Genomic DNA, 14,904 nt, shown 5'->3' on the forward strand with positions numbered 1-14,904 from the left:
CATTGCTTCCGGTTTGAGTTTTACCATTTCAAAATAAAAGTGCTTGTACGTTCGTGTACAACAGTTGTAGATATTATTACAGTTTCTATCCATTCGAATCAAATATTCATTGAAAATGTATCAATGCAATCATTAAAATAAATTTCATAGTCTGTTTAAAACCGAAAAGGAGGCACCAAACTGAAGTGACACAGAGTACATAAAGCACTTATAGTAAATTAAATAACATGTTTCTGCGCAAAATATGTTTTTTCCCTCACAATTTTAACTTAAAATTTTGATTCCATCTATTAAAATTATAAAAAATTGTTCCTTCTTTTAAACCTAATAGCTAATTCCGGTCTGTCTGTGGTTGTTTGACCGGAGCTTGATGACTGTCACAACGGAGCTGTCGAGCTTTGATGACGTTGAAATGGGCGACTCCAGCAATGCTTACAGTTGTGTTTGACACAAAGTTATGTAGAAAGAAAGAGGTTGTTTTAGTTAATTAAATGTGGATATCGAGGGGAGGTATGAGGTGTATGTAAAGCGTTATAGTTATAATGGTCTATAGAGCTAGCAAGAGACTCTTTATGGAAGTACTGACGTTTAGAAACAGCGATGCTAATTGCACTTTATTGATACATGTCACTAACAGCATGTGCTATTTTTGTAGTCAGTTGTTTTGGTAAATAAGTGTTTCTACAGTTTGTCTTGTAAAGATTGTAGTTGATTTAAAACTGAAGGTTATTAATAAATTTTCTCTAATAAATTCTCATAAGCCCAGAGGTTAAACATCACAACATGGGCTCCACCTTTATATTAAAAGTCAGAATATGCCAGAAACACTTAAAGCCTTTCATTCACCAAGTAGTAAAGACTTCTCTGTGCAAATCAACACAGCTGCCTCCCTCAGCATGCTTTCTGTGCACCAGAGACTCTAACCCCAATTTAGGTGTCAGACAGACAGACAGGAGGAACAGTGGACAGGTGGGAGCACAAAAAAACACCTTCAGACGCTGGGAAGAGAAACCATGGGATGATGCTGTGAGGGGAAGAGGGAAGAGCTCCAATCTTAGGCAGAACTCTTCCTTCCCCAGATCTGTGTTTGCTGCTGGGACGGCAAAGAGGACAGCAGAGATGCTGAAGAGGAAAGCAGCTCTGGATGAAGAGGAGTCCGAGGGGAGGACAAGAAGAGCAGGTAGGACATATTGGAACTTATGGAGCCCATGTGATGAAAAAAATTATGCTGTAAGTAATTATTTTGAGAAGTTTTTATTTGGAATAATTAATTCTTTTGAGGTAGAATTCATTATTTTGAGATAATTGGTCATTGTAATAACATAACAACTTATTACGTTATAAGGTCATTATTTTGAGATACTAAATTATCATTCTCCAATGTTAGGTCATTATTTTGCAACCCTGTCATTATTTTAAGATACTAAATTGTTGTTTTGAGAAAGTTTCTCATTATTTTGCGAATGGTTCTCTTTATAATGACTTACAGGGTCTTTTATTTCATCACATTTGTCCAAAGAAACTATCTACTTTAGTGGGCATCATATTTTTTTCTTACAGTCAGATCTTTTGGTGCAAAATACAACAAAATTTTAGAAACCGAATTGTGTGCATGAGCAAGGCAGTTGCACAAATTGTTCCATATTTTTGTTTGTTATACTTTATCAGTAGACACATCTTTAAGTTTTCTTAAACAGCATTTTTGTAGAGCCTTGAATCTATGAAAGTGTCTGTGAGTCATGACTTGCATGACTGTTTTTCACAGGGAAGGAGCCGCCTCCTGACCGGCCGCTCTCTGTTGACGAGTGGAGGAAGCTGAAGGAGTCTCTGGGAAATTCACAACGATTTGGCCTCCAGATGATGCGTGCACTGTTCACTGCTGGGGCAGAGCTGAATATCGCCAAGTGAGTGGAGGATGTCTGTTATTTTGAAAACATTTTGTTAGGGACTTTACAATAAATAGGAACTTCAAGAACATATCTGTTTGTTCTGATTGAATACCTGTTGAAAATATAAGTAGTGCAAGTGCACTATTAAGCATGTGTCCATTACAAACATGTCATGCACCTTTCTGCACAGGTCTCTGCTGACTTTTGTCGCCATGGAAACAGGGACACTGTCTTATGAGCTGTTATTACGGTACCTGACACTGTGCGTGAAAGGTGGCCACGATGCCGAGGTGTTTGACGTCTATGACATTATGCGAGGAAGTTTCCCTTCTCTGGAGACAGGAGCCTCCAGCCTCTTCATCAAGTCCTTTAGCCGGACAGAGAGGTGGAGGGAGGCTCTCAGCGTCCTGAACGAGGTTAAGAAGGTAAACAGTGATTTCATTGTTAGTTAAAAACTCATTGCACTCATATCTGAGCACATGACATCCCGACTCTAACATTGCCTGGTTTTACCGTCACCCCAACAGGTCTTTACCCCATCACCACGCAACTATGGTGATATCATCTCAGCAGCAATGTCACATGATGACAAGACCACTGCCTGGACTCTTTATGATGAATTAATTGAAAGGGGACTGAGTCCATACCAGGACACCTGGAACGATCTGTTTAAGGGAGCGATGAAGACAAAGGAGGCAGAGACCACGTCTCAGTCTGAACACCAGGAGAAGCTGCTGGAGATTCTGCTCTACATGAGGAACAACCAGATCTACCCGAAACACAGCCTCGCCGAAAGCATCAAGACCTGGTTTGAGAGGTAGAAGAGAGTGATAAAGATACTTAAAGGAATAGTTTGGTTGTTTTTTTTTAAATTGTGTTTGTGTGAGACACTTATCCATAGTTAGTGTATCACCTACAGTAGATGGAGCTTGGCACACCCCTAGTTTGAAGAAGCAGCAGGACTGCTGGTGTAGGAAGCTTTGTACAAAAAAGTACTTTTTGCAAAGTACTTTTGTGGACAGGCTAAAACGGCTGGCTCCCCATCTGTTCCTTTTGTTTTGCTCACATTGATTTGATTTAACCTTTTTTAAATTATTGCTGTTGCTCCAATTATGGAAAGCTACTTTTAAAACCATAATGTGGCCAATAAACTATAACTTTGAGTGAACATTGTTCAGGATTCTGCCCTGATAAGAGTACATTTGTAATACATATAGATAGATAGATAGATAGATAGATAGATAGATAGATAGATAGATAGATAGAATGTGATTGTCGATATCTGAAAAGTTTTGAAGAAGAAGAATTGAATTACAGATATCTGCACTATATAGTATAGCAATTAAATGTTACAGTGGTTTGCCATATGTTGCTCCTTTTGTTTCTCTCTTATTTACTGAAAAAGAAAACAGAACTGCAAACCAGCATTCATACCCAAAGTAATTTTCCTTTGTCTGTTTGGACATAACATGGTCTCATTCCCTTCTGTTTTTATCCACCTCAACTCATCGCTCCTCGCTCGCATTTCTCTGTTCTCTGTCTCTTCTTCTCTGTCCTCAGTCTCACAGGACAGAAATGGACAGGAAGTTGGACCAGCGCCACCCCAAAGTAATTACTACCTTCTACATTTATATGTTCTCATCCATATTTGTGCAAGGGGAAATTGCGTGTTCTGTATGTATGCATGTGTCATTTTGTGTATATGTGTGTGTTTAGGGGTGTGTGTGGGTGTTGTGGTTCTGAGTTAGAGTCCATCCAGCTGACCGCTGACGAGTACCAACAGCTGAAAGACAGAGTGATGACTGACATCATTCAGGGACGAGATGTTTTCACCAAGACTACACCAGAGGTACACACACAAACACACACGTGCACACCCATAAACAGGGTTTCCATTGGTCCTTAAGAACTCAAATCTAAGGCCATGGGTAACGAATGATCAACAGCGAAAAGGACATCATTGCAAAATAAACCCTGACCGTGTGATGCAGGACCCTGACGTCAACTGCAGAGGTCTTGAATCAGCCTGAAGGGGTTTATTTCACAATAATGACTCACTCGCTCCGTATTATCTTTCTTGTTATGAGGCTGTTTACCAAAAACAAAAGATTTTATTGTGTCCATAGAAAGCTGTAACTGACCAGAATCAAATATTCAACAAAGATGTGTAATAAAGAACTTTTAAATATCTTAATCTAATCTTTAAATATCTTAAAGTAATATCTTACTCCTCTGCAAGGACTTGAAGGTTGGGGTTTATCTTTGATTTAATAAATCACAATAGGATGAATAATTCATTATACTAATAAGGTTGGTGTCAAAAGTTTGTGAACTTTTAGCCTCAGCAGAACTTTTAAGCTATGCTCAGTCTGATATAGAATTTTTTGTTAGCTTTTTTCCTAATTTGAAATAATATATCCTAAATAGCAATTCCATGACAAAGCCAAAAATCAGACATCTAGTTTGAGGTTCAACTGTCAGCAGCGTGGTACATTAGTTTTCTAGCTTCCTCTCTCTAACGTCTACTAGATGGCGTCATTGGTACACATGCAGAGGTTACAGTAGCTGATCCAGCTTAGTGAAGTAAACACTTTCACTTTCTACATTAAAACATATGAACAGAGGTCCTTTTGATTCACTTCAAGGAGTTTTTTTTTTTTTTTTTTTTTTTACACGAAGTTAAGGTTATTGTCAGATACAGTGAGGTGGCAAAGACTTTGCTTATGAAATTCTCACGACTGGTATGACTTTAATATTTAGTAATTAGTCGTAGACACAGTATCATACTGCATAGTCATCTCTTTTCTGGCCTTTATAATCTCATCTTTTTGATGGGATATAGATAAAGTCATTCAGACACAGTTTTATATTTTGGGAAATGTGCTTATTGCTTTCATGCAAGGAGTTAAATGACAAGATTGATAGCACTCTCATATTTATCTGTTAAATAAGAAGATAGCATCAACAGCCAATCAGCTTGGCTTAGCAAAAAGACTGTAAACAGGGGGAAACAGGTAATCTGGCTTTGATTAGAAGAAACAAATTGTACGTAGCAGTACGTCTCACGTTTTGTAATTTACATGTTTTATCATGTTTGTTTGATCTGTAAAAATGACACCTTATGGTTTTATTTATTTATTTAATGTACTTTTTGGCCTTTTTATGGCTTTTATCGATAGGACAGCTGAAGATATGATAGGAAATGGGGGTGGCGTGCTGCAGAGAGCTGCAGGCTGGAATTGAACTCATGGCCGCTGACAGCCTCAATACATCGGACACTGACTGAGCTACCAGGGCGCCCCCTTATGGTTTTATTTATTCATTTATTTCTGCGAACAAGCGTGGTTCCCAAAATGCCAAGCTATTCTTTAAATCAGTATGAGTCCATTAAAGGAAGATTCCTTGCCATTTGCAGACATGACATATAAGGTGAATTAGGTCAGCTTAGCTACACTGCTAGGTTGTAGCAGCATGTAATACAGCTTGACAATGCAGTTTAGCTGGACGACATTAACTTTTGTCTTGGCTATGTTATGCTATTTAGCTTTTATGGTGATGTAAAAAAAATAAAAATTGTCATTTTTACAAACAGTGTGATAGTTGGTGAGCTGTAGACACTAGCTGTTTGCCCTTGATTCTAGCCTTTATGCTAATAGCTACATATTTGAGAGACATAGCATCTGATTCTCTTTGAGGTAAAGTATTCTGCTGCTTTGCACAGTAGGTTGGTAATGTTTGACATGAAATGTAAAAGGAAAATTCCATATTTTGCGTGTTTTGAGGTGGCAGGGACCGTTGTTCATCTTGTCTTAGGAAGCAATCGTGGTGTGTGAAAGCTCAACTGAAAGTATCAGTCATTCAGCTCATGGTTTTTAAGACCCTCTCCCGTGAAAATCACATTTTTAACCTTGTTAACATATCTACATACATACATCTCTATTAACTACAGTAATTCTTTTTTTTTTTTTTTGACTTCTCATGATGCTTTGCCTCGTGGTAAGCCTGCTGCCTCCAGCTGGCTAACTGGAGGCAGCAGGCTGGTGGAGGGTGCACATTGAAATCATGAGTGAAAAAAGGAAGTAATTTTCTCTCTATGAACAACGTTGTCTCCTTGAAACTTATGACAAACTCCCCAAAACGAGCCAAGGAAATTCAACAGCGAAACTTGGTGTTCTTCAGGTTAATATTTGAAATCTACTCAAATAACAAGAAACAGTCTGCTAGTGGAGGAGAAAGAAAAGTCACATAATGGCCCCTTAAACGGACCTTTGGTGAGGGAAAAATAGTGAAGCTGTCTGTTTCATTACTTTATATTCAGGTAATAAATATACAAATACCAATTAAATATTAATCTGCATGAGAAATAAAGAAAAAACGAAACGCAAGAGGTTTCCACTGTACTTCCAAACTGGTAGGACTCACTCCACCTGTTTGATGAACAACTTCACAGACATATTAGGACTGTTACTAGCAAACAGGGCAGCGCACACATGCACACTTTTATAACCAAGTGCAGGCAGTCATCACTGTATCTTTCATGCATATGTGCACTTGTCTGTATGAAGACGGAGCCAAGCTTTTCACTGGATTGGAATGTACTGGCTGTATTTTTGATGTTGCCAGTGATAATAAAGTTAAAAACGATTATTATTCACCTGAAATAGCCCCTAAACAAAACTTGGCCGCATCAGTAACATGTTCTTAATAATATGTCATATTTAATTTATGAAGAGAGAGAGAGTTTGCATGAGGCCCTTTGTGTTTTTCGGTAGTCAGGGGGAGTTTGTTGGCGCAACTGTTAGTTAAATCGAGGGGATTTCCAGCATGTGGAGCACCATGAGAATCTGGACCACAACTACCTCCCGCAGAGGAGATAGACTAAGGAAGGAAGGCAGACAGACATGCTGTTTAACTCAGCTTGATTAATTCCCAATTGAAGGCCATTTGTTTAAAGGGCAAACAGAGAGCGCTTCAGACAACAGTGGAGCAACAGATGGAGGAAGAGTGGGAGGGCAGCGATGCAAAAGGGAAGAGGAGCTGTGTTTGTCTGTATGTTGTAAAATATAGATAAGATATATAGATAGATGTTGAGACACAAGACAGCAGGCAGAGATAAAGTCATGCATTTCTTTTTACTCTATTGTGTCAATGCATATCATTGATATATTTCCTGTTATTTAAACATCCTGGCAGAAACTATAAAATAGATTGATAATAGAGATTTTACTCATCATAGTATATGCCCATATGTATTTACATATACAGAACATCCATATCTGTACATGCATGCACCCACATATAATTAAAGGGGAAAAAATGGAAAATAAAATAAAAAGAGAAAGGTTAGACTTTGATGTTTCATTGTGAAAGTAGGCCTACTACTGCCACTGCAGTTTTCTATCACAATTTAATTTAATCTGGTGAAACCACGTTCCGTCTTATCTGTCTTATTCATATTTATGTAACATGAAATCAGTCAATTGTCTGTACTTAATTTAGAGAAAGTTGTGCATTTTGATCCTAAACGGAGTGACGGGAAAAATACAACTCCTGTGCAATTGAATGCAAACTAAGAGAACAGCCGACCTTTGTGAAACTAAGGTGTTTTACTGCTGTCTGTCACAGTTTCAACAAAAATGATATTTTTAGGCTGTAGTTTCCCTTGGTGATTCCTTGCGTTATATTATACTGTTAGAGCTAAATAATGTGCCAGCATGCAATATGGTTTTAAATATGTATTCTTTCATCTAAAATGTGTTTTATGCAAAATAAAAGTAGATGTTATGTCATAATATAAATATAAACTGTACAACTAAATCAAAATGTAAAGCTTAAAATAAAATGGAACTGATATGATAAGTGTTAGAACAGAGATAAACTCAGTAACAGCCTGTATCCTGCAGTCAGTTTTGTTCTTTTTTTGCGTTTTGAATTTGTACGTCATTAGTAATGCTGTGGGGTATTTTTACAGAACGCCATCATACTCTGCGTATTAATGGTGCATGAGTGGCACTGTGAGCTTATGTATGCAGGTGCAAAGTGTGTGTGTGTGTGTTTGTGTGTGTTTTAAGCAGTCATATTATCCACTGCAGCACAATGAGCTGGTTTCACATATCAGCTCTGGAAAGTCCCTGGATAATTATACTGGACTTTCTCTCCGTCTCGCTCTTCCTCCGTCTCCTGCCCTCGTTCTGTCTCTCTTTTTCTTTGCCGATTCCATTTTATTTTTTTACATTATTTTTATTTATGTATTTTTATTCTGCACCCTTTATCCAACATACCCAAGCCGTCTGTCCCTCATCAATCAGTCTTTTTTCTCTAATCCCTTTTGCCCTCCCACTCACAACACACATTTCCCCCACCTCAACCAAAACCAGCCCACGAGGTGAAATTACACATTGTTTTTGCGGAATTAATCATTGTCTCATACTGTACCTGTGAATGAAAGTAATCAAAATAGGTAGTGGAGTTGACAGAGCTCAGAAGGTGTTCATTCTAGAGCACACTTTCATCAGAGGAGGAATATTTCATCCTTTTTTACATTTTACGATCACATTTAGATTGTGCGTTCGGGTTTCAAGACCAGGGGAATTCACAGTAACCTATTCCTATACTTCTGCTATCTAAAAGCGAAAGTACGAACAATGTTCACGTGCAGGAGGCCTATTCTGAGCTTCAGCACTACTTTCCTGTTCTGGCACAAATGAACTGTAGCATAGTATTTTACACTTTGACCGTCCTCATTCCCTGCAGTGCAGAAGAAAACTTGTGACGTTCGACAGATGATACAAACATTTGCTTTTTGGTGTGATCTTTATACTAAAATTAAGTCTTGGACAGACTTTGAATATCTACAGATGTCTCTCTACATTTGACTTTTTACTTGCACATTGTATATTAGCTCCTTCAGAGGAAGTAAGTATGAATATTGGACAGTGAAAATAAAATATGACTAAATGTAATGCACATGATACAGCTGAGAGACAGCTTGCTGTAGCCCACTTTACATTTTGTCTGAATCGTCTGAGTCTAATCTAAAAACAATAATCAGAAAGTCATTGATATCCGGGTCTAAAGTTTGCATGTCTTTTAAGATATTAAACTTTATCATAACACAGAGTGCTGAAGCTGCCAGCTGGCACTCTGCCATCTTAGTACCGAGAAAGAAATACCAAGTAGATTTATTACTGGCAGGCCTGTGATCAGTCAGTGAGAAAACCATCCAACCATTGGACCAGTCGACTCACAGGTGGAGTTCAGTTACGCTCCTCGACCACGATAAGGAACAAGCCCCTGATGGTGTTATTAGAGAGCTCTGCAGACTTTTTCTGTACATTTTCAGTATTGCACGCATTTAGTCAGACATATCTGGTTAATTAGCCAGTCAAACTGTCGGCTCTTAAGGCGGCCGCATTTACTGAAAATGAGCACATCTGCCTCTATACCCAAATGTATTTTGACGTCAGTGATCCTTAGTTATGAATGGAGAATGGAGCTGAGTAAACTGAGTAAGATAAGAGTGTCAGATGGACAGCATTAATGCTGAGGGAGGCAGATACGCTGAGGTCTGTGTGTGTCAAAGGACTGCTGCTATTTACTCAATAAAACATAAATGTCAGAGGAAATTTTGTGTGTGGTTTCCCTACTTATTTATGAATGTAAGCAGCAGACAGTCCACCGCTGTATCAACAATACATGTTTATCTCCTGGCCTGCAGTGCTATTTGTCCATCTAGATTTTTTTTTTTTTATTGGCCATAGAGATGTGTGCCTTTTCTCCAATATAATGGGACTAGATGGCACTCGGCTTGTGGTCCTCAAACCACCAAAAAAGTACAAAAAAAATGACATGATAATCCACAGACCTTGTGAGCAGTTTCATGCAGGAACTACTTTCTTTTCTATTAGAAAGAAAGTAAAAAGAAAGAAGTTCCTACATGAAACTGCTCACATCAAGGCCTGTGGATTATCATGAGTAACTGGGTCATGAGTTTTGGAAACATTGATTTTGAATTTTTCATATCGATGTTTTTGGTGCTTTGAGCACCACAAGCTGAGTGCCATTTAGTCCCATTACATTCGAGAGAAGGCAGATATGTCTGAGACCAAAGCCTGTATTTTTGATTTGGGGTTAAACTGTCCCTTTAATGTACTTTTGCTCCTGGCTGGTAGTATGCTAAAAGACTCCTAATAAAGAAAAGAGATCCAATATTAAGGCAACAAGTGCAGTACTTTGTTTGCCTTGCTTTGCCCAAATACAGAACTGTAGCATTTCTTGTCAATGTTCTGCTTTTTTTAATCTTAATATTTATCCTTGCTAGCAGCATGGCTCTAGAGATGGTATTTTCAGTCCTTCAGTCCACCTCTTTGGACCATACTGAAACATCTCAACACCTACTGGATGGATTGCCATTAAATTCTGGGACATTCCCCCGAAGATTAATGCTTGTTGACTTTCCCCTGACGTTTCCCCTACACCAGGGAGGCTCAAGCACTTTCCCTTAGAGGGCCAAAACTGAAACTTAATGGTGGGTTGTGAGCCGAAAAGCAAACACCTGTTGTTTTGTCTTGTATTGTAAGATGCAAAATGGTACTGGGATCCCAAGTTCCTTTTATTGACTGACTTCCAGCCAAAAGTGTCACTCTGCCTGCTATGCTCAGAATATGAAAAATAATGAACACTTACGGAGCTTATGTATTTAAAGAGTATTTTCATCTCACAAAAAAAAACAGCATAAAGAGGCATTTGTAATTTTTAATTTAATTAAATCTACTTCTTTCAGTAGAAACATCTGGTGGGCTAAATTTAACCTTATGGTTGGTCAGCTTTGGCCCCCACTTTGGGAAGACCTGCTGTTGGACCACCAGCAGGTCAAATTCATTACTTATTTTGTGAATTAATCTCCACATCTACCGGATGGAGTTGGAGACACTCATGGTGATTCCCCTTTCCTCCACTGCCACCAACCATGAATTCAAATATCTTTATTTGTCTGACTACCTGATATCTGCAGAACTAATGACATTCTCATCTATACTCCCTGGTATGGCAGTAAACTATTGCTGTCTTGTCAGTACAGTGGTGAAAACTAATAGTAGACTTGTAACTTGAGCACAATCATTTATTTGTGAGTCGTTTATTCATGAGAATTGGGACAAAGGTGTATTTTGAGCTGTGTTTTGATTTTTTTTATTGTGGGAAAATATATTTTAAAAGATCAAACAGGTCAAACAGGTCACTCTCCTGGTGATTACGTATTTATTAAATATAGACATCAGCTTCATCAGATGGAAAATCTGATGGAGTTGACGTCCTGTGGAGATGCTTGGTGTTCTCTTAATGCTAATTAAGATACATCTCATAGTAATATTATTTAATGAATTTGTCGGAAAATAGAAAGTTTACCAGTGTTTGGTTCTCGTCTTTTTTAAACCAGGTAGTGAGACTGGGGAGCTTCAGGTATAGCTAACCCTTTATATGCCTGATTAAATCTGATTAAATCATGTTTTTGTAAAAATCTGATGGAATTGACAGAAATCTGGGACACAATGTTAAAGAACCAACATTTTCACAAAAAAAAAAAAAAATTAAAACAAAGATTAACAGCAGATTTTGTGACCTTATTCCAATTCTCTCTATAAGATATTTTTCCTAGTCTTGTATGTATGCAAGATAAAGGATAAAGAAAAAAGTTTAGATCTTTAGTGTGGTCTGCAGAGGTCCACAGATATGGAATTAAAAATGTCATTATCTGTATCTGTTTTTGAAAAAGGCAACAGTTCCTATTAAAATTTGTTAAAGCTTGAATACCTTAAAAGGCAGGAGACTTCTGAACTGGTTACGCTACAGCAGTGGTTCCTTTTTTAATGGTGTAGATTAAGTTAGTTTTTTTTAGTTTCTTAGGGTCTTTGGTTAGTCTTTTGTGAATTGTAGACAACGTGTTAAGAAATGTCTGTTTTAAATACTATTTACTTAAAGTCTGGGCCCCTATTTTCAAGCTTATCAGCTTTATCAGGGTGTCCGATTTCACAAATCTCCATTGTGTTTTGTATGACTGCACTTGTCTTTTAACAGTTGTGTGAATTTACTGAACTGAACTGAACCCTGTGTATTGTGTAAACTCAAATGTTTGTACAATACGGCGCAATATCCAGATGCGACTTGTCTGTCTTTATCAGTTTCTTCAGATCAACCCCTTTACTGACCTATTTTTTTCAGTATATCACTCTCTTTCTCTCTGTTCATCTGTCTATTAATCTCTCTGTCTATTTGTGTCTGTTCAGGAGTTGGAGAGGTTCAAGACGTTTGTGAAGAGGAAGCCAGCTTTTGATGTGGTCGTAGATGGACTGAATGTAGCAAATACCACAAAGTACAAAAGCAACCAGTCAGAGATGGTGAGAAAACACACGTGTGATTAAAAAAAACAAGATTTCAAAAGCTAAATATTTTACAGGATCTGCCGGCCTAACAGTGGTTTTTCAGAATCATTTCTGCTCATGCACATACACAGTTTTACTATCTAGATTTTAGTGGTGTCTTCCTACATGTATGTCTGTCCAACTTAGGGGCTTTTCAGACTGCCGGTTGCACTATGACTAACCCTGCAGTGTATGTTTGTGTGTGTGTGTGTGTGTGTGTAGGAGGTGCTTTAACTGGCCAATACCTGATTTTAATAACACCTAGCCTACGTGTCTACCCACATCTGTCTGTCTGTCAGGTGTGTGTATGTCAACTGTCTGTCCGTCTCACTGCATTAGAATGTCTCATCTTTCTCAGATGTCAGACAAAGGAAAGTACAAACAGACAAACCTGTTTCCCTATCTAGTCATCTGGTTCAAGTGAACGCTAGATAAGTTAGTAAAATTAAGGAAAAATCCTATAAATTTACATCAGGATGACTGAAAAAATCTTTTATTCAAATGCCCATATGAAAGAAATCGGACATCAGTGACACAGCTATTGAATATGAAAATACCTGCTGAAATTTACGATTCTACAGACAGTCGAGCTGTGAGGCTGTACTTACTGTACATGCTGATGTTTAGCAGCATTTTAGTTTAGCATGATGATGTAAATAGACCATTTTGACATGATATAGAAGTACTTATTTCTCCCCTGGCTTGTAGTGCTATCCATTTAGATTTTTTGGGTATCCAGTTTCAGGGTTTTGTCATTTGAACAATTCAATACCAGTGTAAGATCATCCACAGACCTTGTTGTCAGCAGTTTTAATTGAGGAACTTTTTTATTTTTAAATATATAACTGTGATGTTACAGCATACCCGTACACTGCTATTTTGAGTGGGACTCAACGTCTTTTAGTTCAATCCCACTTGCAACATAAGCCAATACAATAGCTGAATGCCATTTAATCCCATTATACTGGTGAGAAAGCAGACATCTCTACAGCTGATACCTCCAAAACTCTGCAACTCACATCAAAAGAATTTAGATGGATAAATAGCAAAAATATATTTTTTTGATTTTGAACCGAACTGTCCCTTTAACAACTGATTCCCCCAAAATTTCATCATACATCTCTGCTTAACAGAGACACTCTTGATTCAGTGCTACAAAAGTAAAGAGTGGTAGTTTTTGCTATGGCAGTACCTGAACTGATAGAAGTGCTTTGTTGCATTATTACAGTACACGCTATTCTTCCTGTCCCTGTGGCATTTCTAAAAAGACGACCAAAAACATGACTTGCGGTGTGTGCAGTTACAGCACAAAGGCAATTCATTTACATACTGTATGTCTGTAACACCTGCTCTCTCATTGCATTTTTTTGTGTAACTTACAAAACTTAGTAGAATTCACTTGTATATCTCCAGTGTTTATCTTTTTATGTGCAATGACATGTTGCACAATTTACCACAAACACACCCATTCAGATCAGCAGATGAAAAATATGTAAAAACTTGTTTTAAACCTGTATTTGTCATGCGGTTGCTGCAGGCCCCTTTAGGTGTGGTGTGGTAATATCTAAACGGAGCTGGCACCCAGACTAACATTGGTGTCATCAAAGATTCATGTATTCAGAGTACTGAGTTGTGTATGTGTGTGTTTCAGTTGTTGTTGGTGGTGTCAGAGTTGGAGCGTCAGGGTCGGACTATTCTGGTGTTGGGGAGGAAACACATGTTGCGCCCCTCCAGGTCCTGGGAAAGACACAACATGGACCTCATCCGACAGAAAGCTCATTGCTTCTTCACTGACAACATGTGAGCACCTGAGAATAAAAAACAATTGTATGGATTATACGCCAAAAAAAACAACAACACATGAAACACAGCAGTTAATGTTGTTTTTTAAAAATATTATTTTCAGCAGTACCTCTTTTTATTAACAGGTGTTTTGTTCTTGAGAGAATTTATTTGTCTACCTTACACATTTTGCTCTATGTGTCTGTCAGTTCGGAGGACGACCCCTTCTTGCTGTATGCCACTTTGCATTCTGGGAACCACTGTCAGTTTGTGAGCAGGGACCTGATGAGGGACCACAAGGCCTGCCTGCCAGATGGAGCCACCAGACGGCTCTTCTTCAAGTGGCAGAGAGGCCACCAGCTGGTAGTGGATGGATCCCTCGCAGTGGGCAGAAGAGTCAATTTTCTGGTGAGGAAGAGGAGGGAATCGAAGGGCGTGAGTGAGGGGAGAGGGTCGATGAGAGAAGCATACCAATTAACTGTGTGTATGTGTGTCTGTGTATAGAGTATTCCCAGCTATGACACCATTGTCCAGACTTCAGTGGACTCGTGGCACCTTCCCTATGACGACACAGAGGACAGGAGCAGCCATGAAGTACCACAACGATGGCTCTGCCTCACCAAAAAGCACTGAACACACTGTATCATAACTCATATACTTTGGTAATAACTGTGGACCTGTAAATAAAACATTTACGCCAAATAACAAAGTGGTCTACACTCTTTAAATTTAAGTTTGAACCATAGGAATAAGAAATAAGATTTGATTTTTCGAAATAAAATAATTGTCATAAATATCTGCGTCATCTAATTGCA

General features: G+C 38.3%; 1 protein-coding gene across 1 annotated transcript; it reads left to right on the plus strand.

Moving 5' to 3' along the window:
- Window positions 1-412: 412 nt before the first annotated feature.
- prorp (protein only RNase P catalytic subunit) lies at window positions 413-14,796 on the plus strand. Its single transcript, XM_084742422.1, has 10 exons — window positions 413-1,180; window positions 1,766-1,904; window positions 2,080-2,314; window positions 2,417-2,706; window positions 3,450-3,497; window positions 3,606-3,738; window positions 12,173-12,283; window positions 13,959-14,107; window positions 14,299-14,497; window positions 14,594-14,796. Exons 1-10 carry the CDS (start codon window positions 784-786, stop codon window positions 14,720-14,722), a joined length of 1,830 nt encoding a protein of 609 aa, XP_084598548.1. The 5' UTR covers window positions 413-783; the 3' UTR covers window positions 14,723-14,796.
- The last annotated feature ends 108 nt before the right edge of the window (window positions 14,797-14,904 follow it).

The sequence above is a fragment of the Lutjanus erythropterus genome, chromosome 18 (assembly GCF_056507025.1).
Source record: "Lutjanus erythropterus isolate fLutEry1 chromosome 18, fLutEry1.hap2, whole genome shotgun sequence".
Taxonomy (NCBI): domain Eukaryota; kingdom Metazoa; phylum Chordata; class Actinopteri; order Lutjaniformes; family Lutjanidae; genus Lutjanus; species Lutjanus erythropterus.